The sequence below is a fragment of the Anguilla anguilla genome, chromosome 2, assembly GCF_013347855.1.
Source record: "Anguilla anguilla isolate fAngAng1 chromosome 2, fAngAng1.pri, whole genome shotgun sequence".
NCBI classification, from domain to species: Eukaryota; Metazoa; Chordata; class Actinopteri; order Anguilliformes; family Anguillidae; genus Anguilla; species Anguilla anguilla.
In genome coordinates this window covers 22118612-22142422 of record NC_049202.1, presented here as the reverse complement: position 1 = coordinate 22142422, position 23811 = coordinate 22118612, and the positions used below count along the sequence as shown (strand labels likewise).

The following is a 23811-nucleotide window of genomic DNA, read 5'->3' as shown; positions in this document are numbered from 1 at the left end:
AAATCATAATCTGTTATAAACGATCATAAGTATCCTAAAATTTTAGGCCACACTCCCGAACAGCACTGCAGGACTTTTCACAGAAGAGACATCTAGAGATCTGAAAGGAGGGGGCGGGGCTAAGGGCACTGGGCGGGCTCACATGCAGGACAGGAAGTGACGGAGGTGTTTGGATGGCTCAGCATCCTTACCCCCTCCTCACACAACAAATTCAGGACTCACACTGCCACGGCGCGCACGCACAGAGCGTGTGCGAGAGGCCGTGTGCGGGAGACACGATGAGGCACAGAGCGTGTGCGACAGGCCGTGTGCCGGCGACAGGGAAAGGCACAGGCGAGCAGGCGCACGCGTGCGCGCGCAGAGCCAGGCCCAACCAGGTTTGACGAGTTTTAGCCGCCAGTCTTCGCGACAGAGCGAAAAAAAGCAAGAGGAGCAACTCCAGCCAGTTTCTGACAGTGCCGTGACTTGCACTTCACGAAAAGATGGGGGGGGGGGGGGGGGGGGGGGAGTCGAACTTCGCCGGCGCTCAAAGAAAACAACGATCAATTTATCGGCCGCCAATTAAAACCCGGAGAGAGGGAGCAGAGACAAACGCCACGCGCGACTAATACCCAGCAGGCCCGGGTGTCACTCACGGCACAATAACCCGGGCTTCCAGGGCCGAGACGAAGAGGAGCGAGGTGGGCTAAACGGCCGCGGCTAACTGATCTCCACAGCGCTCCGGCTGCCGCGCCAAGGCTAACTATTGTGTCCCCCCTTTTTATTCGCCAATAACGCCGTGTCCCTCGAGGGGGGCCGGAGCTCGATTGAGACGCTTGCTAACTCGCGCCGCAGAGGCTAAACCGGCCGCACAAAAGCAACAGGGGGAGACGACAAAAAAAAAAAAAAAAAAGACAAAACCTTTTTAAATGTCTACAGGCTGACTGCGCGGGGCCTTGGATCCTCCTGCTGACAGACAATGAGAAACGCATTAGAATAGACCGCCTTGTCTCACTGCAAACTTCTCCCTGCCTCACACTCAGCCGCCCAAGCACTCAACAGAACGTTCTCACACACACACACATGCACACACACGCACCCACACACAGACACACACGCTCATGAACAGGCACGCACGGACATGCGCATTCACATACACACTGACGCACATAGGTACTGACGCACGCAGACAGGCACACACACACAAACATTCACAGACACACACATACACACAGACGCAAACACACAAACAAACATTCACAGACACACACATACACACAGACACAAACATTCACAGACACACATACACACAGACGCAAACACACAAACAAACACTCACAGGCGCACACCACATACACATAGGCACATACACACAAGCACACGCACACAAATAACCTGGAAGGGTGGCACCAGAACAGCAGTTTGGGACAGTGGGCTGGAATCCTCCAGCTGCAGGAAGCACAAACTCACCAACCGACCAAGACAACGATGCCAGTCTGAGGACCGAGACTGTGCTGCATTCGACTGAGACCACAGACCGAAGCAGCTTCCCACCAACCCTAATCTACATTGAAAACACTGTTCTACCATTCTGTACCCACAAGCAACACACCAGCTCAACTCCGTAGTTTCATCATGCAATGAAGAGACAAACCTCGGCAAAGCCGCCAAGTAAACCAGGAAGCATACACAGTGCAGGTGTAAACATTGCTCCAGAGAGACAAAAACGCATCTCCCTCCAACCCCGTGACCCAGAGCTCCCATCAAAAAACACAACAGCCTCAAAGTTTAAACAGGCAAATAAAACAGAGAAAGACAGAGAGAGAGAATCCTTCAGATATCTACGAAATCTACAAGCACTACAGCAGAAGGTAGAACATCAGCAGCAGCAGGTCTCACACACACACGCACACACGCACACACGCGCACACGCACGCACGCACACACACACACACACACACACACATGCAGACACACAGCAGCAGTAGCAGAAGAAGGATGTATAGACAACATTGCATGTATATCAGAAATGTTTTTTGTTATTTTTTTTTTAACCAGCTACAAGATACGTGGAATTTAAATTCTCACCAACTGAAATTGGTGAAGGCTCAGATCTGTCTGTCCAGGGAATTCCAAACAGAGGGGACCCTGAAATGCAAAGACGCACGTCCCGAGTCACATCATTAGAAACGCACACTTCACTTATTTATTTATTTTATTCTGCTAGGGCATGAATGCAATGCATTTTAAAAAAAGAAATCTCACAGTCTTTCTATCTCTCTCTCTCACACACACAAGCACACACACACATTTTCTCTTTCTGTCTGTCTTGCTGTCACTCTCTCTCTCTTTCCCTCTCCCTTTCTATCTCTCTCTCTCTCTCTCTCTCACACACACACATTTTCTCTCTCTGTCTGTCTTGCTGTCACTCTCTCTCTCTTTCCCTCTCCCTTTCTATCTCTCTCTCTCTCTCACACAAACACACACATTTTCTCTCTCTGTCTGTCTTGCTGTCACTCTCTCTCTCTCTTTCCCTCTCTCTCCCTTTCTCCCATCCAGTCTCTCTGGCCCCTTGTGCCAGGTCTCCACAGCGATGCCAGTTAAAAACAAGAGAATAATTCCTGCGTGTTTGGCATCTCTCAGTCACTACGCTCAGACCTTTAACTCCGCTCTCCTGCGCACAGGACAGGCTCTCCCTGAAAACACAACACAGTAACACAGTGTGAAGCAGAGCATGCGCGGGGCCAAACCCGCACGCCGCCGCGGAGAAATCACACCACTGCCAGCGGGAAGAAGAGGAAAGAGGAAAAGGGAAAGGCAGAGAAGGAGAGAGGGAGGAAAGAGGGAAGTGGGGAGACGAAACCTGACGCTACCCCCGGCGACTTTCTCTCCTGCCAAACCCAGCGGTAGGAGTTTAACGGGCTTCCTCACGGCAAATTACACGGCTAAAAAAGTGACTGGTTTCCGCTCTGGGTTGCTAGCGAGCCGCTGTCCTCGGATACGGTGCGACAGGCCGGACGGGCGGAGGAGGGGCGACGCGCGCGTGAGGAGCGCGTGTTCCGTTATCCGCGCACCCCTCGCCCCGCGCTAGTCAAACATTCTCCCACCCCTCCCGCGGGCTCGCCCGCCTGCCCTGGTTCACACCGTTACGTAACAGCTACGCTACGGCGATGCACTGCTGACCGGGCTGCCCTCCCCCCCCCCCCCCCCCCCCCCTGCCCGTCTGCCTGCCTGCCCACGCGCACCGCTCAGCACCCCCAGTGGCCGGGAGACGTCACTGCGGGAGCTCGCGCAGTGGGTCGGTGAGACGGTCGGGGGACGGGTTAGAGTGAAGGAATGCCTCCCTGGACAGACCTCAGTCGAACACGGCGAATCCCCTCTCCGGACGTTTTCCCAAATGAACTATTGTGAAATGGACTCGTCTGTCGACTGCTACGAATGCAACGCTGTCAACGCCCGCCAGAGTCCATCCCCCCCCCCCCCCCCCCACCCTTCAGTAACCGTTACCTACGCCTCGCCACAACGCCAAATGATGTCATGCGTGCGGTCATTCAGGCGCATCTCGACACCTCTGACACCCTGAAGTGGGGCCTACTGACGCCTCATTGTCCTTCTGCTAAACAAAGGGTGGAGCCTGAGAGCAAGAAGGAGGGAGGGGGAGGGGGGTGAGGAAGGGGGGGGGGAGAGGGAGAGAGAGAGAGACAGAGACAGAGAGAGAGAGAGAGAGAGAGAAAGAGAGAGACACACAGAGAGAGAGAGAGAGAGGCCCCACAGAAACAGTTGGGTTGGTGTCTGGTCAGGGGAGCGGGGCTGAGCGTGCTCATTAGCGGCTGAGGGGCTTCTGTGTGGCGAGGCCTTTGCTGCTCACAGCTATTATCAGAACAGCCCAGGTGCACAGCTCTAAAGGAAACACAAAGCCTAAAGTATGCTCTGTCCTACAAAAAACCAAACAATAATACTAAATATATATACATTAAAACACTGACCCTGACCGTGTTCATCTGCTAGCTACGGCCAGAAGCTGGGAGATTATGGTGCCCATTTCCTACCTGCATCAAACCCTTACATCAAACTTTTGTTTCCCCCACTCCCCATTTTTTATTTATTTTTTTAAACGTAGGAGAAGGGAATGCAGTAACAACACCTGCACTACCTGAAGGAGCGCAGCATTACTGATAAGGTCCCGTAAGCCACACTTTCCCGCTTGCGTTCCTGCTCTCGTAATTAAGACCAACGGCGCTGTACAATGAACTTCTCACTTTCTCTCTCTCTCTCTCTCTCTCTCCGTTTCTCTCCCTCTGTCTCTCCGCTTCCCTCCCTCCCTCCCTCACTCGCTCGCGCGCGACCGCCCAGCTCCAGGCAGGAAGTGGTTAACATTCCCCTGTTGCCTGCAGCCCAGTGAATGCCCAAGAAAACAAAGGAGACATTGTCCGGCCAAACAAGACTCCTCGGGAAGGACTTTTTTTTCCTTTTTTTTCTTTTTTCTGCCCCAGTTCCCAGCATGTCAATTTTAACAACTATCATTAAAACCTGACACACACCAGCATGCTGCCCTGGGCAGGCCGGGAGCGCCAAGTCTCACCCCGCTTATTTACTTTATTTATTTCATTTCGTTTAGTCACCCTGCTGAGGAGCCCTTATCTGGGGAGGGGGGGGGGAGGTGGGGGTCAACGGAGGGGGTGGACCCGGTTCAACAGCTGGGTCAGGTTCAATCTCAGGGTTCATCGACGCTCGCCTTAGGAGGCGAAGCTTCGCAAAGCCCGATGTCGGCGGAGACGCTGGACTGGCGATGACGTGTCCGATGCCGCGTTTCTTGCGAGCCGGTGACCGACAGCACGCGTTGGCTCCGCCCATTATGGCGGCTCACGAAGCCTTGTTGCTAAAGGCGTCCGTCGAAGGCAAGGTCAAACCCTCCCCTCCTAAACCCACACGATTGGCTGTCAGTCAGACATCCGGATAACTTAAAAACAAGTACCGTGCCTGGTTTACATTTTTTCAAACAAAGTTGAAAAGAATTAGACGAAAAATTAACGGTAGGCACGTGTGGGTCGAGGTGGGGGGGTGGTGGGTGTGATTCACAGATCCAGATCGTTCTCTGCTAGCGCTGAACGCGGTTTGACCGACTGGCGGTTCTTTCTGACGGGCGACGGTCGTACGCCATCGGACGCAGCGGGCGCTGAACGGGCCGTAAATCCCAGATTATCAGACTAATCCCGGCCTGCCAAATGCAACCCTTCCCGAATTACCCACCGGCGCCCGCCGTTTTATTAAAAAGCAAAAAAAAAGTTTTAAAAAAAACCCCTGGAGAGACCGTCTGCCCCCATAAACAACTGAACCCGAGATCGGCTTAGGAAACCTAACGAATCCTGACCCCCGAATCTCGAGGGGAGAAAACGGGGTAGCTGATCCGAGGTTCACGCTTAAAGTAGAGGCGGATGTGTCAATGGGAGCGGGGGGGAGGAGGAGGAGGAGGGCAAAATCTCAAAATGATTTAGCCCCCTATGGCTTTAAGGAGGGCCCGTTCCCATAATGGGGGGGGGGGGGGGGGGGGGGCTCACACCTGCTCGCCGCGCGAGCGTGCAGGAATGCGGCGGGCGGCTCTGTGCGCGGGGTCTCTCTCTCTGAATGGCGGAAGCGACGGCGTCGTGCTGCTTCACGTCAAAACCTGTCACTTCACTCAGGGGAGGTCGTCCCCGCCCCCGCCCGCTCCCATTGGCCGAGGAAGGGGCCTGAATGCTCCCGCGGGACCGGCGAGTTCACTCTCCTTTCACATTGTCCCCGAGCTTTCTTTCCTTTCCTTTCTCTGCCCCTTTTTCTCTTTCTCACTTTTTCTTAATGGGAAAAAAAAATATGTGACAAACAATAAAATCAAAAACAAGATTCTTTAAAAAAATGTTTTTCTCTTTTTTTTTTTTTTTTTTACAAATTAACACAAGAATAAAACTGGCACAAAACTGAAACTGGTTCAGCAGTTTCAAAACATTTAATTGAATTGCATATAATCTTAATTTACCTTGAAATATTATTATTATTATTATTATTATGATGATGATGATGATGATGATGAGACCATGATGAGCAGGACACTGAACGCAGTGAGCCCGTGTGAGGCAGACGGTGTGCCCAGTCTGACGCGCGGAGGTGCGTTTCGCTCCGGCTCTCTGAGGCGGGAGGAGGGAGACGCCTAAGGGGCGGAGCTCCGCCTACGCGGCGGCCGTTGACACGGTCGCTTCGGGGCCCGCGCGCAGGGTGCAAGGTGCAGGGGACCCGGGGCGCGGTTAGGAGGGAGCAGCGTGCCCTGGGAGGGAGCGGTCGAATTAGGGCCCGAACCCCTTTACTGCCGATTCTACCTTCAAAGCCACACCTCCCCGTCTGCTCTGGCCTCCATAATCCTGTTAGCTCCCTCTCTCTCTCCTTTTACTTCTCACCCAATCTGCGCTCTCACTCTCTCCCTCTCTCTCTCTCTCTCACCCCAACCACCTTCCCTCTCTCTCTCTCTCTCTCTCACCTTCCCTCTCTCTCTCTCTCTCTCTCTCGCTCTAGCTCTCTCTCTCCAACCATCTTCCCTCTCTCTCTCTCTCTCTCACCTTCCCTCCCTCTCTCTCTCCTTTTCCTTCTCACCCAATCTGCTCTCTCTCTCTCTCTCACTAAAACCACCATCTCTCTCTCTCTCTCTCTCTCTCTCTCTCCCTCTCTCTGCATCTCTCTTCCTTTATTAAGAGACACTTGAACTTCGGATCCTGCTCCTTATCTCCCTGGGCTATCTGCGGTGTCTTATCGCGCCGGTTCAGACGCACATTCTTCACTCGAAAGGTCACCGTGTCCCATTTCTCCCATTCGAAAGAAAAACAGAAAAAAAAGGGCTACTGTTTACACTGGAGTTTATTAACAGACGGAGGAACATGCTGGGGGTGGGGTAATAAACAGGGGGCATTATCTGACTGCAGAGCAGGGTCGTCCCCTGGGGTAATTGGGGGAACCTTTGCAAAATAACACAAATAACCCCCCCCCTGCATACAACTCCCGAGCCCACAATTTCCCTCTCGCACTGCGAGGCCAGACAAATCACTGGAAAGGTGCGAAGGTCCACACGGCATGATGCAAACGGCTGCAACGCCCAATCAAACAGGCGTAAACTCTCCAAGAAAGAGACGATGCGCGATGCACTTCACGTTCGATTCCGTAACATGAATGAGCGTGCGACCTGTTGCAACCCCCAGACCCCCCTCCACCCCCCCTCCACACTCCCCAATGTTCTTCACGGTGTTACAAATGCAGGCCTGTTTGAATCGAACCCGCCAAACTGTGGCAAACGGGGCCGCTTCGCGAAAACCTTAACGAGCGGCACTTCCGCGCGTACGTCGGGGCTAAGGCGCGTCTTCACAAAACGCCCAGTCAACCGGGGGCAACTTCCAACGCCCGTCTCACAAAACGCCCCTTCCCGAGCAGCAATAAAAGAGCGACCTTGATAAGCGTTTATAACGCCCAACTCTCGAGCAGGATGAAACTTAAATATTTACCTGCCAGTTAACTGCCTCGGGCTTTTATTTCACAGCACCGTGAAAATAACTTTCCTTGCTCGTTCTCTCTCGTCTTAAAATAAGCACGTGGGCTGGCCCATTAAGCCCCCGAGAAGCAGAAAATATACCGGTGCCACCACGTTTCTGCACAGGAAAGACTTCTCTCTTCCTTTGTCTTTTTTTTGTTTATTACCGCGCCCGGCAGCACCACTCCGGAGCGCCGTGTAACTTTTGACAAGTTTCCGTTTCAAATATAATCCCAGTTTTACCGTCAGGGTTATTTTTAGCGCTGCTCGGATCAAATTGGCAGAAATCCGCGGTTCTTTTGTTTGTCGCTCCCCCCCCCCCCCCCCCCCCGTTTGCCAGATCTGTCTTTATCTGCGGCTCAAGGCAAAGCTCCAAAATGGGACCTTATCATACAGATGCAAACCACCTCTAATGGCAGACTTTTAAAAAATAAATAATTGAAAGGGCTTAAAAAAACTAACTAACTGCCTGAATTGCTTATGGCTAACTTTTAATTAACTGAATGTAAAAATGTGAATTTATTTATTTTAGAAATTCCAAAAGGCCATTTCCCCCCCAAAAAGGCATCCTTTGCAGACACGTATGTCTTATTGTTAAAACAGTTTAAGGTGCTACTTTATCCCAATACAACAAAGACTTAAAAAAGGCAAAGTTAAAACCACAACCTCGATTCTCTCAATTATAACAAACCATCTGCTCTTATTACCACAAAACGCTATAAAGCCAAAAAAACACGGTTCTCTCTTCACTGGCTTTTCCCACACGTAAATGAAATTAATCAAACACAGGCGTAGACTCACACGAGCTATCAATATTGATCTTTCTCTTTTTTTTTTTTTTTTTGACAGACAGCCACGGTGAAAACATTTTCTCACTGAATACATCCTGTTCAGTGTCTCGAGACTGCGAGCCAGTCAGCTTTTCCTCTATGGATTCATTTTTGCTTTTTTTTTGTGTTCATTAAAACTGCGAAGCGAAGCAGCCCCAGCGTAACCCGGCCCGAGTCACGCTCATAAAACCAGAATAAACATTCCAGAGAGCAGCAGGTCATCTTTATAAGCGGGGCTGGCTCCTAAGTTTGTTCGCCTAATTACCTGGTTCAACAGGTACGCGGCGTCCCCGCGCCTCCCAGCTTCTTGTTAAAGGTAGGCGTTCGTGGAAGCAGGACCAGAATGCACTGGGGCTTCCGTCTAGAGGCAGACTCGAGCCTACGCTGCGTCGAAAGTGCGCTGCTTCTATTTTCCGCGCATGGGAGGGGAGGGGAGGGGGGGGGCAGCTTGTTTAAAGCAGCAGTGGCATTTTCCCAGAATGCATCAGTTCCACAGCCCAAAAAAAAAAAAAAGCACTTTTACAAAAACTACCGAATTTAGCGAATTATCGACAAATTCAACGCCCGCGTTCCAGTGGCCGAAGGAGGGGAACGAGGGCGCTCCTCCAGCGTGACATCATAACATCCGTCCCAGTCGCTCACTCAGAAGCCTGTGTAGGTAGTAACGTAGAAGGGTGCAAAAGGAACAGACAGAAGTAGTCTAAAAAAAGGTAAACATAATGACTAGCGGGTGTTACTTACAACAATGTGTGCCGGCGATGGAGAGCGAGCGTCTTTGAGGGCCTGTCTGCTCTGTAGGCTTCCTGTTTGAACATCTAGTAAGGGCCATTTCATCTGCAGGTACTGAGTGGCAGAAAGAAACAAAAAAACGGAGAAACAAAGAATAAGCATGTTAACAATGCAGAAAAGAAAAACAAAACAGAAACAAATGAGCGTTAAAAAAAAAGAAAGCAAATATTTCCCAAAAAATGATCACATGATTTCAAAAAAAAAAAGGAATTCAAATGAAGTTCAGGAGGGAAAGGATGGCACATGAGCTGCGATTGAGGAAGTGAGGCTTTTGATGAATCATCACATCTGGAATTGGCTGGAATATATATATATATATATATATTTTTTTTTTTAATCACATATCTCCTAATTCTGCAATATCACTGAATTTGTAGTTGAGGGAGGGGGGGGGGGGGTGATTCTGAATTATTTCAGTGTAATGACACCTCTATTCAGCCAATCCCTCTCATACAATGTCTAATGCTCCTCTGTGCAACACTGTCATAACATGTATTTGCCCAGTTCCACTAAAAAAACGCAATTCCAAAACGTAATTCAGCACAAGTGCATCCTAACATGCCGAGACTCTGCTGCCAGCACTAAAGCACTGGGGCTTACACAGACACACACAGATTCATTTTTTAGAAACTAATTAACTAACGAAATTAAATAATCAAGGTGCTGGAGAATTAAGTGGCCACTCTTTCAAATTCCTCTTCCAAGTCCGGTATCTGAAGTGCCCACCCACACAGTCTGCCCCACCTACACTCTGTCTGCCCCACCCACACAGTCTGCCCCGCCCACACTCTGTCTGCCCCGCCCTCTCTACTACCAGAGAATTACCGAAGAGGCGTAACAATATGATCCCTCACCGAGCTCGATTTCCTGCCACTCTCCACTTTACAATAAAGACCTTAAACCTCATTATGCCTCATATAGCAGGCAGCCAGCTAACTTCCCAGTACTTCCTTAAATAAAAACATGATCCAGCTGGCCTGCAAAAATTAACCCTTTATGGTGTAAGATCACTAAAATGAGATTAGAATGTTCTTAACTTGCACATTCTGAAGCAGATGTAACACTGCTGGCAACTGAGAGCAATGGAGTTCTAGAACACTGACATGTGATTCAGAAGAAAAAATATTCCAAAAAAAAAAACCTACTCATCTAAAAGTTTGCCTTTCCAGATGTCAGATTTCCTTGCCCCCGAGACATAGAATGACAGCCACTTTCCCACAAGTTTGTGTCCCGCATCCTTTAGCCTGCCTAATATTACCATTTTCGTGATAAGACAAACAATCATGAGGCGAGACTGCAAATGTCAGCCCTTTAGAAAAGTTTCCGCAGTGCAGTGGTTGCACGAGCGGGTACAAACTTCCATAACCAAACTAACCACCAACCCAAACCAGAAGCTTGAAACCAAACAAAAACCCAAACCCTAATCTCAAAAAACCCCAGATCTGGCCCTACACCCCTCTTCAGGTTGGTAACAGGAGGGGGTGAATCAGATGGGACACCGATGTCCGTGTATCAGTGTCACCCAGCATCCTCGCCCCCCCCCGGCTCCAACGCATTACGCCGCTCAACAAGTGCGCCGCTGAGCTGGCGCCCCCAAGCTAACTCTCGCCTTAATGGCCGCACGTTCCCATGCCGATAAGCTATCGCCACAGCGACAGGGGGCATCGCAGCCATCTGAGGTCGCCCTGGAGGCTGGAGAGGGGGCTGGCCCTCCAGAGAGCAGGCCAATGGGAGTGAGGGGGTGGCACTATCCAATGGGAAACCGCGCACGCCAAGAAACAGCCAAGCGAACGCGACGTGGGAAGGGCCTAGCACCACAGTTCGTACACCCACCCCTCTGGGGAAGCATCACCGCATTAAAAATAAAAGGGAAAAACCTACGTAACCCTATAAGGTGCAAGTGTGATTTGCGATTATAATATTCTTATTTGAACGTTCTAATGCTGATGTAACAACCAGCGCTGGTAACCGAAAGCAATGGAGTTCCAGAACACTGACTTAGAATTCTGAAAGAAAAAAAAAAACATTCCAAAAAACCTGTATTGGCAACCCGGTCACCTGCATGCTTTGACAGCACTCCCTGACCCTGAACGAGTCCGGGAAAGAGACATGGGGCAGAGGGATGGGGCTGGGGGCGGGGGGGTCAGAATGATGCGTAGGGGTGGATTTGGGGAGGGGGGAGGGGGGGGTGGCCTTTGCCACTATTCTGGCAGCGCGCTGGCTGGAGGAAATGAGGCCGTTGCTCCCACCGCTGAGAGAGCAAAGCGAAAGCAGATGGTCGGCGCGGCGTGCCTGCGGAGAGACGCTGCGCCGGCCGCCCCTAATCCGCCCTCCACCGCCGGCCTGCCGCCCCCAATCCGCCCTCCACCGCCGGCCTGCCGCGGCAACCGACGCTCGCACGCAACGCCCGGCCTAACGACCCCACACACACAATGCACGCGCGTACGCAAGTGTGTACCTGGGGAGAAAAATAGTATGCGAGCGTCTGAATGTTTCCAGTTTCTGTGTGTGTGCGTGTGTGTGTGTGTGTGTGTGCGCATGTGTGTGTCCGCACGGGGGGTGAGGTTGTGTGCAAGTCACAGTCATCATCCCCTGTGATTAAGAGGCCAAGAGACAGTCGATGTCTCTCGGTTTCTCTTCTCCAAGAGGTACCCTCCGACCTGCGCTAAATCTTTCCTGCAGTGCTGTGTGCACTTCCGAGTGTAAAACTCTGGCTCAGAGTGTATCAGCAGAACGCATCCTCTTTAGCCACAGCGCTCCACTCACAAGTGCGGGCGGAACAAGCACAGATCCAAAAAAGAGGGGGACTAAAAATAAATTAAAAATATGTGGAAAATTCCCAAATTTCAAATAATTGCCCCGCAAAGTCATGGAAGGCCAGTGGGCCAATAGGGCGCGAGCGGCGGGACGGCACCGCTACAGACGGCGGCCGCCGGGCTCCTCGGCGGCGGGCGGGGCTCACGGAGACCGCGCCTGGTTTCCCAGAGCAGACTCCGCACCTCGGCGGCAGGACTCCAGACCTCAAGGCGAGAGGAAGCGGTGTTTGGCTGGCGTGTGCAGGCCTGCGCAGGGCCCCGCTTTTCAAAAAACATCCCCCGCGGCGACCGAACGAACGACCGCGGCTTCGGCTGCGGCCGAACGTCAGCCGGACCCGGTCTTCTGCCGGGGTTCACGCGGTGAGACCGAAAGGACGGCACAGATCCAGGATCAGCCGGCACCGCCCCACGTGACAGGCCCAAACAAATGATGCGCGGTAAACGCTGTTCTGAGATCAGTGCCTGCGGGGCAGAACGTATCTGTAATGAAGAGGCTCCGCTTTCCCTTCAACTGCAGGGAAGTTTGTGACAGCCAATAAAACAAGAGGAAGACCTGCCGGGTCTTCTCGACAAACTACTGGGAAAGAAGGAGAAAAAAAAAATGTTTTTACAAACCGTTCGACAGACTAACACACCACTTGCACCACCCCCTATGTGCTGACACCATGGTAACCTTCTTCTGCAGATGGTTGGGGGTGTGGGGCAAGGGGGGGGGAGGGGGGGTTATTATCTAACAACATCTGTCAAATGAAATCAGAATGCTGCCTGTTAGGCAGTGACGGTATACTTGGAAAAAGTTAAGTTAAAATTCAAAACCTATACTTTTAGTAAATAAGGCCAGTGCTTTCTGGTCCTCCACTGGTCACTAGACCACCACTGACAGTGGGGTCTTGGGGCCTTTATAACGAAAGTAGGCCGGGGCTAACACTGAACAACAGCAAGATAAAAACAAAGCCCTTCAGCTACATTTCAGGGGGAAATAACTCATTCTAAACGCGCTATCGAAGTTAAACCCCACCCCCCGTTCCTTACACCCCACCTACACATGCCCTAAACCACACCTACACGCCGTCAACCCCGCCCAACGTGCCGTGGCTCAGGACCCCGCCCGTGGAGAAGCGGGCCGCGCGCCTCGCGCAGAAGAGACCGGGGCGTTCCTCTCCGCGCCGCGACCCGCCGTCGCCCTCTGAAGAGCGAAGATAAATTAACCCAGGCGCTCTCCGTGTCACGACGGCTGGAGCCGGGGACAGGATCATGTGTCCCGACCCCCACCCCCCCCGCCCCCTCAGCTGCGTTCAGCGGGCTGGGCCACCTGCCCGCTCGCGGCCATCCCCCGCCGCCAGCCTACCGGCGACCCCTGACCTTTTGCGAACCGTGCGAGCTCTCGGCAGACGGGCCTCACGCGCGGCACTCTCTCCCCCCCCCACCGTGTGATGTCAGCGCGGCACGCTTCCAAAGTCCAAACAAAACAATCCCGCTTACTTAGAACATGAAAAATAGATGGGGGGAAAAGGAACCGAACAAAATAAATTAATTAGACAAGTTTACTTAAAGAAACTGTCAAAATGGCAAACAGAAAACTTAAAATATAAAATAGCAAACTGTTTTCAGCTGCCAAAGGGAAGGTGTGAAATACCTTTGTATGAAGAATACAGTGAGTAGTAAAGCACACAGATACTACTGCCAACAATATGGAACACCCTGAACAGCAGCATTCTTACACAGACAAACACAGACAGACAGACAGACAGACACACACACACACACACACACACACACACACACAACACACAAAAACCTACTTCAAAAATGGTGAACATAAAACAAAACAAAAGGATAAAGACTGATATGCTCCTTTCTGTACGTATGGCAATACAAACGCATAAGGAATGATCATCAGAAAGAGATCAATCTACATTTCTCCCTTCAAATAAGCCTACCTTTCTCACAGCGAGTTTCACAACAGGAAAGAAAGGACTTAAGAGACAATGAGAGACGGAAAGGATTTAGTAGGCTGACCACTGCTTGTTCCCCTTCTATATACCCCACTGGATCCCCCTGCCATACCCTACTGGATCCCCCTGCCATACCCTACTGGATCCCCCCTGTCATACCCCACTGGATCTCCCATGCCATACCCCACTGGATCTCCCCTGCTATACCCCACTGGATCCCCCTGCCATATCCTACTGGATCTCCCATGCCATACCCCACTGGATCCCCCTGCCATACCCTACTGGATCCCCCCCTGTCATACCCTACTGGATCCCCCCATGCCATACCCTACTGGATCCCCCTGCCATGCCCCACTGGATCCCACTGCCATACCCACTGGATCCCCCCTCTATACCCCAATGGATCCCCCCTCTATACCCCACTGGATCCCCCCTCTATACCCTACTGGATTCCTGATCTGTACCACATCGGATGTGAGCCCACTGAAAGCTTTTAAAGGCAGTTGTCCCCAAACCTTGACCTGCAAAGCAACCAGGAGATCCGCAACAGGCTGGGATTTAAAAAACAAACTAGGAGCACAAGAGCGAGCCTGAATCTCCTACCACTCCACCCAGACACAGCCCCGCCTCTGCTACTTTTTAAAGTGTGCATTTTTTAAATATTATTTTTTTGCATTTTATCCAAATTGTAATCCCTCGAGAAACGACAGCTGGCTTCAGCCGCTTGATTTACGTATCGATATCAGCGCCTTGGCCTGCGCCTCGCAGAAACTTGCTTGGCGAGTTCCACAGCGGAGCGCCTGCTCCCGTAAACACGCCAAGCGCTGCCCGCGAAGCGGAGGCAGTCAATCTTCTTAGCTCAACTTGGCAGGAATGCATTTCTCCCAACTTAAACAGAAACAGGTTTTTGAGTAAAATGAGGGGGGGGGGGGGGAAAGGTGAATGAGTGAAATCCCCGACCCCGAGCCCACCCCCAGCCCCAGCCAGGAAAACACAGCTAGAACCCACTGTGCATTGCAGTCACTTGAGGAAAAAAAACAAAAAAAAAAACAAGTTACAGCCACACAATCCCAAAACATTAGGGCACAGCCTCTGGATTCTATACAACAAAAAAAAAATACACCGTTCCGATCTTGAACATTTGCGCCACAGACCGACTTCCTCAGTTTCTACTGCCATTTCTCTCCTCTCTTTCTCTCTCTCTCTCTCTCCCTCCCTCCCCTCTCTTTCTTTCTCTCTCTCTCCCTCCCTCTCCACTCTTTCTCTCTCCCTCTCCTCTCTTTTTCTCTCTCTCTCTCTCTCCCTCTCCACTCTTTCTCTTTCTCTCTCTCTCTCTCTCTCTCTCTCTCCTCTCCTCTCCTCTCTTTCTCTCTCTCTCTTCTCCCCTCACACTCCCTCTTTTAAAAGCATTGCTCAATGGCAGATGGCGTAATGAGGCGAGTTCACTGCAGGATACCGGCCTGCGGTTTCTGCTGCAGTGGAGTTATTGACTCACCCTCCTCCGGCTCAGTTGACTTAATTGTCAGGTAAAGTGACAAAGCAACAATTATCACCAGTTTTATTTGTTTTGTTATTTTTCGTATTTTCCAGCTTGGTGGAAAATACGGGTCGGGGGGGGGGGGGTACAGCAGGGTGTCTCCGAAGGAAGCCGAATCCAGGAAACGAAACGGCGCAGGGAACGCCGGTCGCCGCGCCGGCGCGTCTTTAACCGCAGGGGCGCAGGCCCCAGCCGCAGGGAGCCCCGTGGCCGCAGCCAATAAGGGGGGGGGGCGTCGAACGAGCTCGCGTTTTTCTTCGCCTTGTTTTGGAGGGTGCGTCCGAACAGGCGTATTTGTTGTGCTGTTTTAAAGCGCACGCAAGGGAGCACACTCGCGGTCTCTGGAACTCTTCAGACAGGCGACACCTCCCCCCCCCCCCCCCCCCCCCACCCACCCCCCCCACCCCGTGCCTCCGCCCCTCGCCTCGGGCCCCGCCCTCAGCGGCCCGTCAATCATACTGAAAAGCAGCGGAGAATTACAGTGCACGGTGCGCGCATGTACGGGCAGGCCGAGCGCTCCTCCACTGGGGCTCCTCCTGCACCAATCCTGCAGGCTTCACTGCGTGACAGTCAGAGAAAGGAACAGGTCTGCACACTCCCCCCTCCCTCCTCACCCCCACCCCCACCCCGACCGCACGAACGCACCTGACAATGGACGGGCGGACGACGGGCGCGACGCACGTCGGCCCATGACCCCCTGACCCTCGACCCCTGACCTCTGCCCCATTCAGGCCACGGCTTCTCCCATCTGCAGCCCCGTTGCTCAAGTGCCAACACCCACCATCGCCTGCCAGAAACACCCAGGGGTTTCCCCTCAGTCTAATCCCCCCCTGCCTCCGTGCCAAAGGCCTCACAATGGGAACTGAATGACTCAATTGTCTCTGATGAACTGGAAGGAGGAGGGAGCTAAACCCTTCTAGAAGTGCTGAAATATCTAACGCCTCACATGAACTATCCAGAGAGAGAAAGAGAGGGAGAGCTTGTTTTTCGTACACTATAATAACAATAATTATTACTATTATTGAAATAAAAACAATAATAGTAATAATAACAATATTTCGTTGTTTTTGCGGTCACCATTATGCTAACATATACATAGCCGCTTTTTCATCTGCATTTGTGTACAGATATGTTGCTGCATGCTTTGGCATTGACAGATTTCTGGCCAATAAAGCACTTTTTAATTTGAATTTATGGAAGTGAGAGAGAGGAGAGTGAATGAAAAGAAATCGCCAGAGCAACCCCACATCCAGGGAATGAACCCATCCACATACTTCACATAACACACAAAAAAATCCATTAAATAAATGTTGAAAAATGTACCCAAAATCGGCGCTTTAGCAAAACTTTAGTTGGTTATTTTGTTTTCCTCGTCTCGTGAAGCGCGCTCTTTTGGACCCCTCTATTGGACGCCGCAGTCTCCAGCGTGACCCTGGCATGTGCGAGCTGTCATCGCAGCGCTAACAAGCCTCCACCAAATCCAGCAGGATCTCCTCGCCACAGCGGCCGGCCAGACAGACATCAGAGCGCTTAATGAATCATCGGCAATAACGCTGAAACTGACGCCCAGGGAAACATGCTACGGATCCAGCTCCGCGTCCCCGGGCCCCCGAGGGCGCGACGGACAGGCGGCGCGGCGGCTCTGGCTCCTCCCCTTCCTCCAAAAGCATGACGGCAAACTTATAAACGAGTGCGACGGACCAGCTGACACGGTTGCAGACTGGGGGGGGGGGGGGGGGGGGCTGGGGGGGGGGGGGCGGCCGCCATCAGATACAGTCTGTGCAGCAGCAGCAGTAATGGGTCTTACTCTCTCTGGCAACCCTTTACCCGGTCAAGGTCAAAAACATGAGCCGTTACTGCTCAGGTCAGGCCTGTGCTTTCCCCTGGATCCTGCGGTCACTCGACCCAAAGGCCCAGCGAACGGGGAAACAGCGAGTGAGGCTCGGCCCGTAGCGAGCCGGGCGGCCAGCAGACCAGCGCGGGGGGGGGGGGGGGTCGCTACGGCGACGCAGAGAGGCTCGTAACATTTAAGCTCCCCGGGGCAGGGGAACGGCGACGCGTGGCGACGGCGACGCGGCCGCTCTGCCGCGAAGCATTTGAGCAACGCGAGCCATTCCAGAACGACCCGCCTCCCGCTCGGGACAAAATTTACAGCCAGCACATGGAGCTCCCGGAGTCGCCACGGAGACCGAGCTTTCCATTCCAACCATGCATGGGGGGGTGGGGGGGGAGGGGGGGCGCAACGACACTTGTGGCAGTTATGGCACGAGGGCGAGACAAACGCAACTGGCCTGTTGCCGGGGGGGGGGGGGGGTCAGTACAGGGGGGGTTTGGACAGTACAGGACAGGGCCACAGCTCGCAGACAGAACACACACTCTTACACTTGTCACACGGCCTGACCTATTCACAGCGCAAAATAACAATCACACACATTCCAGCAAACGAGCGCAGGCCATTTACATAAGTGTACGTACGTTTCAAACACCAAAAACAAGCTTATCATGTGTCACACATATATATATATATATATATATATACTTATATATATACACATACATATACACATGTGTGAGGTATATATATGCATGTGGTATTTACGTGTGTGTGTGCTTTATTCCTATGTACATTACTATCTACTAAAGAATAATCCATTTAATTTAGAAGGCAAATAAATGAACGCATACACTTTTGATTGTTTTCTATATATTAAGCGCTCGCAGTAACGATGCACTAATTGAGAAACGGAAGGGGCGAACGTTCTTCCAGGCACGGCGAGTAACGTTGTCATGTTGCGGCGGCGTCAGGGCGGGGAGCACTGCGCGTGCATAAACCCGCCTCCCGCAACTCGAGCGCGGACGCAATCTTGTGTAATAAAAATAACAACGCACTCTAATAGCTTCCGAAGGGGAGGGGCAGCCGTGAGTGGGGGGTACTAACGCGGGGGAGACCTTTATATCGGACTACTCGTACGAGGAGGAAGGCAAGATTTCGGGGGTGGGGGGTGGGGGCGTCGGTGGAGCTAAGAGCCAGAAGTCGGCATAAAACTGAAAGTTAGGGTTACACGAGGGCTCTTCAAATCTGCTTAGTTCTCCTAATACACATTTTATGAGTAAATAAAAAAAAAAAAGAATAAAAAAAAAAGGCCCCACCAGCTCTGACAGCCAGAGGCACTTTCGCAAGCAGGAAAATAAAAGTGGAATTGTGGGAAGGCCGGCGGATTGAGCGCCTCGGGGCAGGAGGAGCTCCGCCGGGCCCACGTTTACTCCAAAGCCAGAACCGCGAGGGGCTTCCTGCAGCTGACAGCACAGGGCACAAGGCGCTGCGCTACCCCTCTCTCTCTCTCCCCCCCTTCCCGCTCCCTCGCTCTCTCTCCCTCCCCGAGTTCTCACTGCAAGGTCTCCCTCCTTTTTTTCCCCCGACCCCACCTTTCCCTCCTTCTAGAAATTTTTTTTTTTCCTTTTTCTTTGTATTTCTGTTTTTTTCGCGCTTCCCGGGTATCGATGCGGCTGCGGGCCGGCGCGGTGGGCTGCCTAGCCCGTTAACTTTGGTACACTTTCAGACCCCCGAAACAAAGGGACGAGGGACGAGGGGGAGGCGAGGCCCGGTAGCGCCACGTTCCTTCTCTCCGCCGCCCGCCGCCACCCTGCTGACGACAAGACGGGACACGGAGCGCCGGCCCTGCCGCGTCGGCGGCGGACGGGTTTGCCTCGGCGGCTGTTTGCTTTGCAGGCGGGGTGACGGCACGCTACTCAAACACACAGAGATTACGGAGGCCTTCGGGCCCTAATGCAACACTCCTACAGCCCGCCGCTCGGGGGAAAGGAAAACAACAGACCGCCTGCAACTTCGCGTTTCCATTTCCCGTTCGTTAGGACAGAACCGAAGCGCAAAAAAACATCGGGCCCGATTCGCTCGGACCTTCAGCACGCGCGGCACCTCTCAGGACATGCGAAACCAACAGCGCAGCCGACGGCTGGCGCGAAACAAGCACCGCGAACAATCGCTGCGTCGCGTTATCGGTCTTCCGCGCACTAAAAGGTCTGGCATGTGCTAAAGGTCTCGATGAACAGGGCCCGGGTGGATAATTAGGCTAGCGTGCGCGCGCAGAAGCAGGACGGGCACAGACGGCAGACGCACCGGGGCGGTAAAACATGGGACACGCCCACCGCTCCGCGGGACTCTGTCTGAAACCAAAAGGAAGGCACGCGAACCCGACCACCTCCCGGGCGGGACGCGGGGTCGGGGTCACGAGGTCGCGACCTCTGCCCCCACACCCCCCTCGTTACTACAAGCGCCGGGCGTCAGGGGGAAGCTGCCGGAGCACCGGCCGGCCGGCTGGCCGTTTGAAACGCGGGCGGAGCGAACGGCGCTGGCGTTGGCCGCGGCTGCAGACGGCTCTAAATATAGAGCGGGGAGCAGACGCCGAGCGCGGGGGGGGGCGGGGGGGGATGGGGTAGGGGGGAAGGGTGAAACCAAGCGACCCCGTGTCAGAGAGAGCACGACAACCATCCCATAGTTCACGCCTCTCTTTTTTCAGGGCGGGTTTCAGCCGACGGAGATGGCGACCGCGGTTTGGTGGCAGACGGGTTTGCCTACGGGCGCATTCTGGCCGCGCCGCGGCGGGTACGGGAACACGCCGCGCCGCGGGCTAACGCCGCGGGGACGGACGGGAAAGCGCAGCGGGTCCGAGTTCGCTTTTCACCCGCCAACAAACACCTTACCGGGCCGGGCAGAGGACGCTGCGCCACACACAAGCACAAAAAAGGTAATGAAATAAGTATTAAATTAATGAATAATAAATATATATATTAAATAAAGGAGCGAATTAAGCACAGGCGGCTATTAGAGCTCATTAAAATGCAGGACTCTTCGCCTGCAATGTGACACCGGAGGTCAGAGACCGCCCCCCCCCCTCTCCCCAAGAACCAAACCCCTCACCTCCAAATCAACCCTTATAATGACCCCCCACCACCTCCCGTCTCCCCCCCCCCCCCCCCCCGCGACCCCCCCCCGCCTGCACCCTTGACCGCCCCTACGCGGTCTGACATTGGCTTTTTCAGAAGAACAGACTCGCGGCTAATTACAGCAGCGCTCAATCACTCCACAATCCATCTAAAACCTCCAGTCCACAAACACCGCTGACAGACATCATCACACCAGCCAATTATCGATAAATCTTTAATACGCTCTTTTAACCGGCTCATTTTTCTGAGAGCGAAACCTAATCCTTCGGTTCTACGAGGAGAGAAAAAACAGCCTTCCACAGATAGAGGGAGAGAGAAAGAGAAAGAGACAGGCAGAGAGAGAGAGAGAGAGCGCGAGAGAGAGAGAGAGAGAGAGATAGAGAGAGAGAGCACGAGAGAGAGAGAGAGAGAGAGAGAGATAGAGAGAGAGAGATAGAGAGAGAGAGAGAGAGAGAGAGAGAAAGAGACAGGCAGAGAGAGAGAGAGAGAGAGAGAGAGAAAGAGACAGGCAGAGAGAGAGAGAGAGAGAGAGAGCGAGAGAGCGAGAGAGAGAGAGAGAGAGAGAGAGAGAGAGAGAGAGAGCACGAGAGAGAGAGAGAGAGAGAGGGACCCAAGGTTTAAATATCCTGCAACAGACATACGGGCAGGATCTCTCTACCCAAAACCCATTTCAGGTCCCATCAGGGAGATTCCCCCCACCCCCCCCCCCACCCCCAACTCAAACCCCCCTTAACCAAGAAGATCATTCTGGCAACACAGACGGGTGAACGGGGTGGGGACGGGACACGTCCCGTAAAAAGGGGGCTGTTCTCCGTGAACGGGGTAGACCTCCTCCCCACGTCCCGTCCCACTGACACACACACCGCTTTAACCACGGAATATCAACCTCGCCACCCTTCTCTGTGTCTCAAATGCATGGAGGGAACTCTGAAGGATACGCAACCAGTCTCAACAAAAAACCTTCAGGCTGGGTCTACTCCAGTGATCAGCCAGACCCCTTACCAGACACGAACCTGGATGAGACAAGCGCAAATGCACAGCTAGGACAGAGGCTTCAGTCAATGTCAATGACAGGGAGGCTTATGTGCACGTTTAAAACAAACTAGGCCTGGAGTAACACAGCCGTGCTAATGTTTGTAATAAAACAGACTAGGCCTTGGGAAACAGCCATGCTAACGCTTGTATTAAAACGGGCTAGGCCTTGGGAAACAGCCATGCTAACGCTTGTATTCAGACAGGCTAGGCCTTGGGAAACAGCCATGCTAACACTTGTATTCAGACAGGCTAAGCCTTGGGAAACACAGCCATGCTAATACTTGTATTAAAACAGGCTAGGCCTGGTGAAGCATAGCCATGCTAACGCTTGTATTCAGACAGGCTAGGCCTGGGGAAACACAGCCATGCTAATACTTGTATTAAAACGGGCTAGGCCTGCTGAAACATAGCCATCCTAACGCTTGTATTCAGACAGGCTAGGCCTTGGGAAACAGCCATGCTAACGCTTGTATTCAGACAGGCTAAGCCTTGGGAAACACAGCCATGCTAATACTTGTATTAAAACAGGCTAGGCCTGGTGAAGCATAGCCATGCTAACGCTTGTATTCAGACAGGCTAGGCCTGGGGAAACACAGCCATGCTAACGCTTGTATTCAGACAGGCTAGGCCTTGGGAAACACAGCCATGCTAATGCTTGTATTAAAACGGGCTAGGCCTGCTGAAACATAGCCATGCTAAGGCTTGTATTCAGACAGTCTAGGCCTTGGGAAACACAGCCATGCTAACGCTTGTATTCAGACAGTCTAGGCCTGGGGAAACACAGCCATGCTAACGCTTGTATTCAGACAGTCTAGGCCTTGGGAAACACAGCCATGCTAACGCTTGTATTCAGACAGTCTAGGCCTTGGGAAACACAGCCATGCTAACGCTTGTATTCAGACAGGCTAGGCCTGGGGAAACACAGCCATGCTAACGCTTGTATTAAACCAGGTTAGGCCTGGGGAAACACAGCCATGCTAACACTTGTATTCAGACAGTCTAGGCCTTGGGAAACACAGCCATGCTAACGCTTGAATTCAGACAGTCTAGGCCTTGGGAAACACAGCCATGCTAACGCTTGTATTCAGACAGTCTAGGCCTGGGGAAACACAGCCATGCTAACGCTTGAATGAACACAGGTCGGGTCCAGTGAAACAGACGACCGTGCTGACGCGCATTAGAACTGAACAGGCATGCAGAAAGACAGGCTTGCTAAAGCAGCCAGGGTAACAGGACAGACCCACATTTCCATGTTAATTTGAGTGCAGCGAGATGGTGTTTAAGAGGGGAGGGGGGGTGAGGAACGTAATTATAGATACACTTAAACACTTCATGCCTGTATTTACAGAGCAGAAAACACCCCCTTTCTCCCCCCCTTACATCCGTAGTAAATTATCACGTCTGAAAACCCAGGGACCCAACCATCATGAAATGTGCTCCCATTCAGGGGAGACAGATCCAGATTTTCTTCACAGAGCTCATAAGAGACCCTGCTCATACGATTATGATACTGCTGCACGTGTAATTGAATATACAGAGTGGGGGGGGGGGGGGGGGGGGGGGAATTTACCACTGGCCCAACAGCCCCGCCCCCCCCCCGCCAGCCCACAACGTGTCATCCCATGACATCGCTTCCACTTCAAATAAAACGAGAACCGCGATTCTTCCAAAATACAGTTTTTGTGTTAATGAGACTGAGATTTCCCATTTGTTCGTTAGATGCGATTTCAAACTCGTCCGAACGCCCCGTCGGCTTTGCGTACATGTAGATTTAGCACGTTTTCAGTTCAACTCAGATCTCATAAAGGTTAACATGCATTGGGGGGGGGGGGGGAGCCTTGGCTACAAACTGTGGGTTTTTTGTCAATCGAGGCGAAGCAGTACAGCAGCACCAGCGAAAATAAAAAAATAAATAAAAAAAATAAAAAATAAAAAAAGCCCTCAGTCGAGCCATCAAGCCGAACATTGAAGTTCACAGTAGTAGCTCCCTTTCTCTGCTCGCGTTTGATGTTACCTCCAAAGGAAAAGATCAAAGCGCTGAAGTGTGGCGTGGGGAAGTCCCGAGCTCTTAGCCTGCCAGTCTGTGATACATGCAAAAGTCTACGCCAAAAAAGAGAGAGAGAGAGAGAAAGGGAAAGAGAGGGAGGGAGGGACAGAGAGAGAGAGAGCGAGCGAGGGAGGGAGGGAGGGAGGAGAGAGAAAGAGGGAGAAGGGGTGAGACAGAAAGGGAAAACAGCACAAGGTTTGCGAGGAATGCGGTTGAATAGCGTGTTTTTACCTCGTGGAACGCGGCGCGTGATGCAACAGAAACCCGGCTATTTAATGGAGGAAAACCGACAGAGGAAAAGGCTTCTTGCGG

At 52.5% G+C, this 23811-nt stretch overlaps 1 protein-coding gene across 25 annotated transcripts in view; it reads right to left on the bottom strand.

Annotated features, from left to right (window-relative positions):
* The window catches only part of tcf7l2 (transcription factor 7 like 2), a 108909-nt gene that overhangs the window by 61553 nt on the left and 23545 nt on the right, over positions 1-23811 (bottom strand). For 16 of the 25 annotated variants that reach the window (XM_035404421.1, XM_035404422.1, XM_035404423.1 and 13 more), the window contains exons 4-5: positions 9097-9198; positions 2068-2127 (exon numbers count right to left, since the gene is read on the bottom strand). The exons of 2 other annotated variants lie outside the window; for them this stretch is intronic. In XM_035404421.1, the coding sequence (XP_035260312.1) occupies positions 2068-2127; positions 9097-9198 (162 nt within the window). The remainder of the gene's footprint in view (positions 1-2067; positions 2128-9096; positions 9199-23811) is intronic. 7 more of the 25 variants (XM_035404429.1, XM_035404409.1, XM_035404414.1 and 4 more) reach the window with 1 other exon arrangement.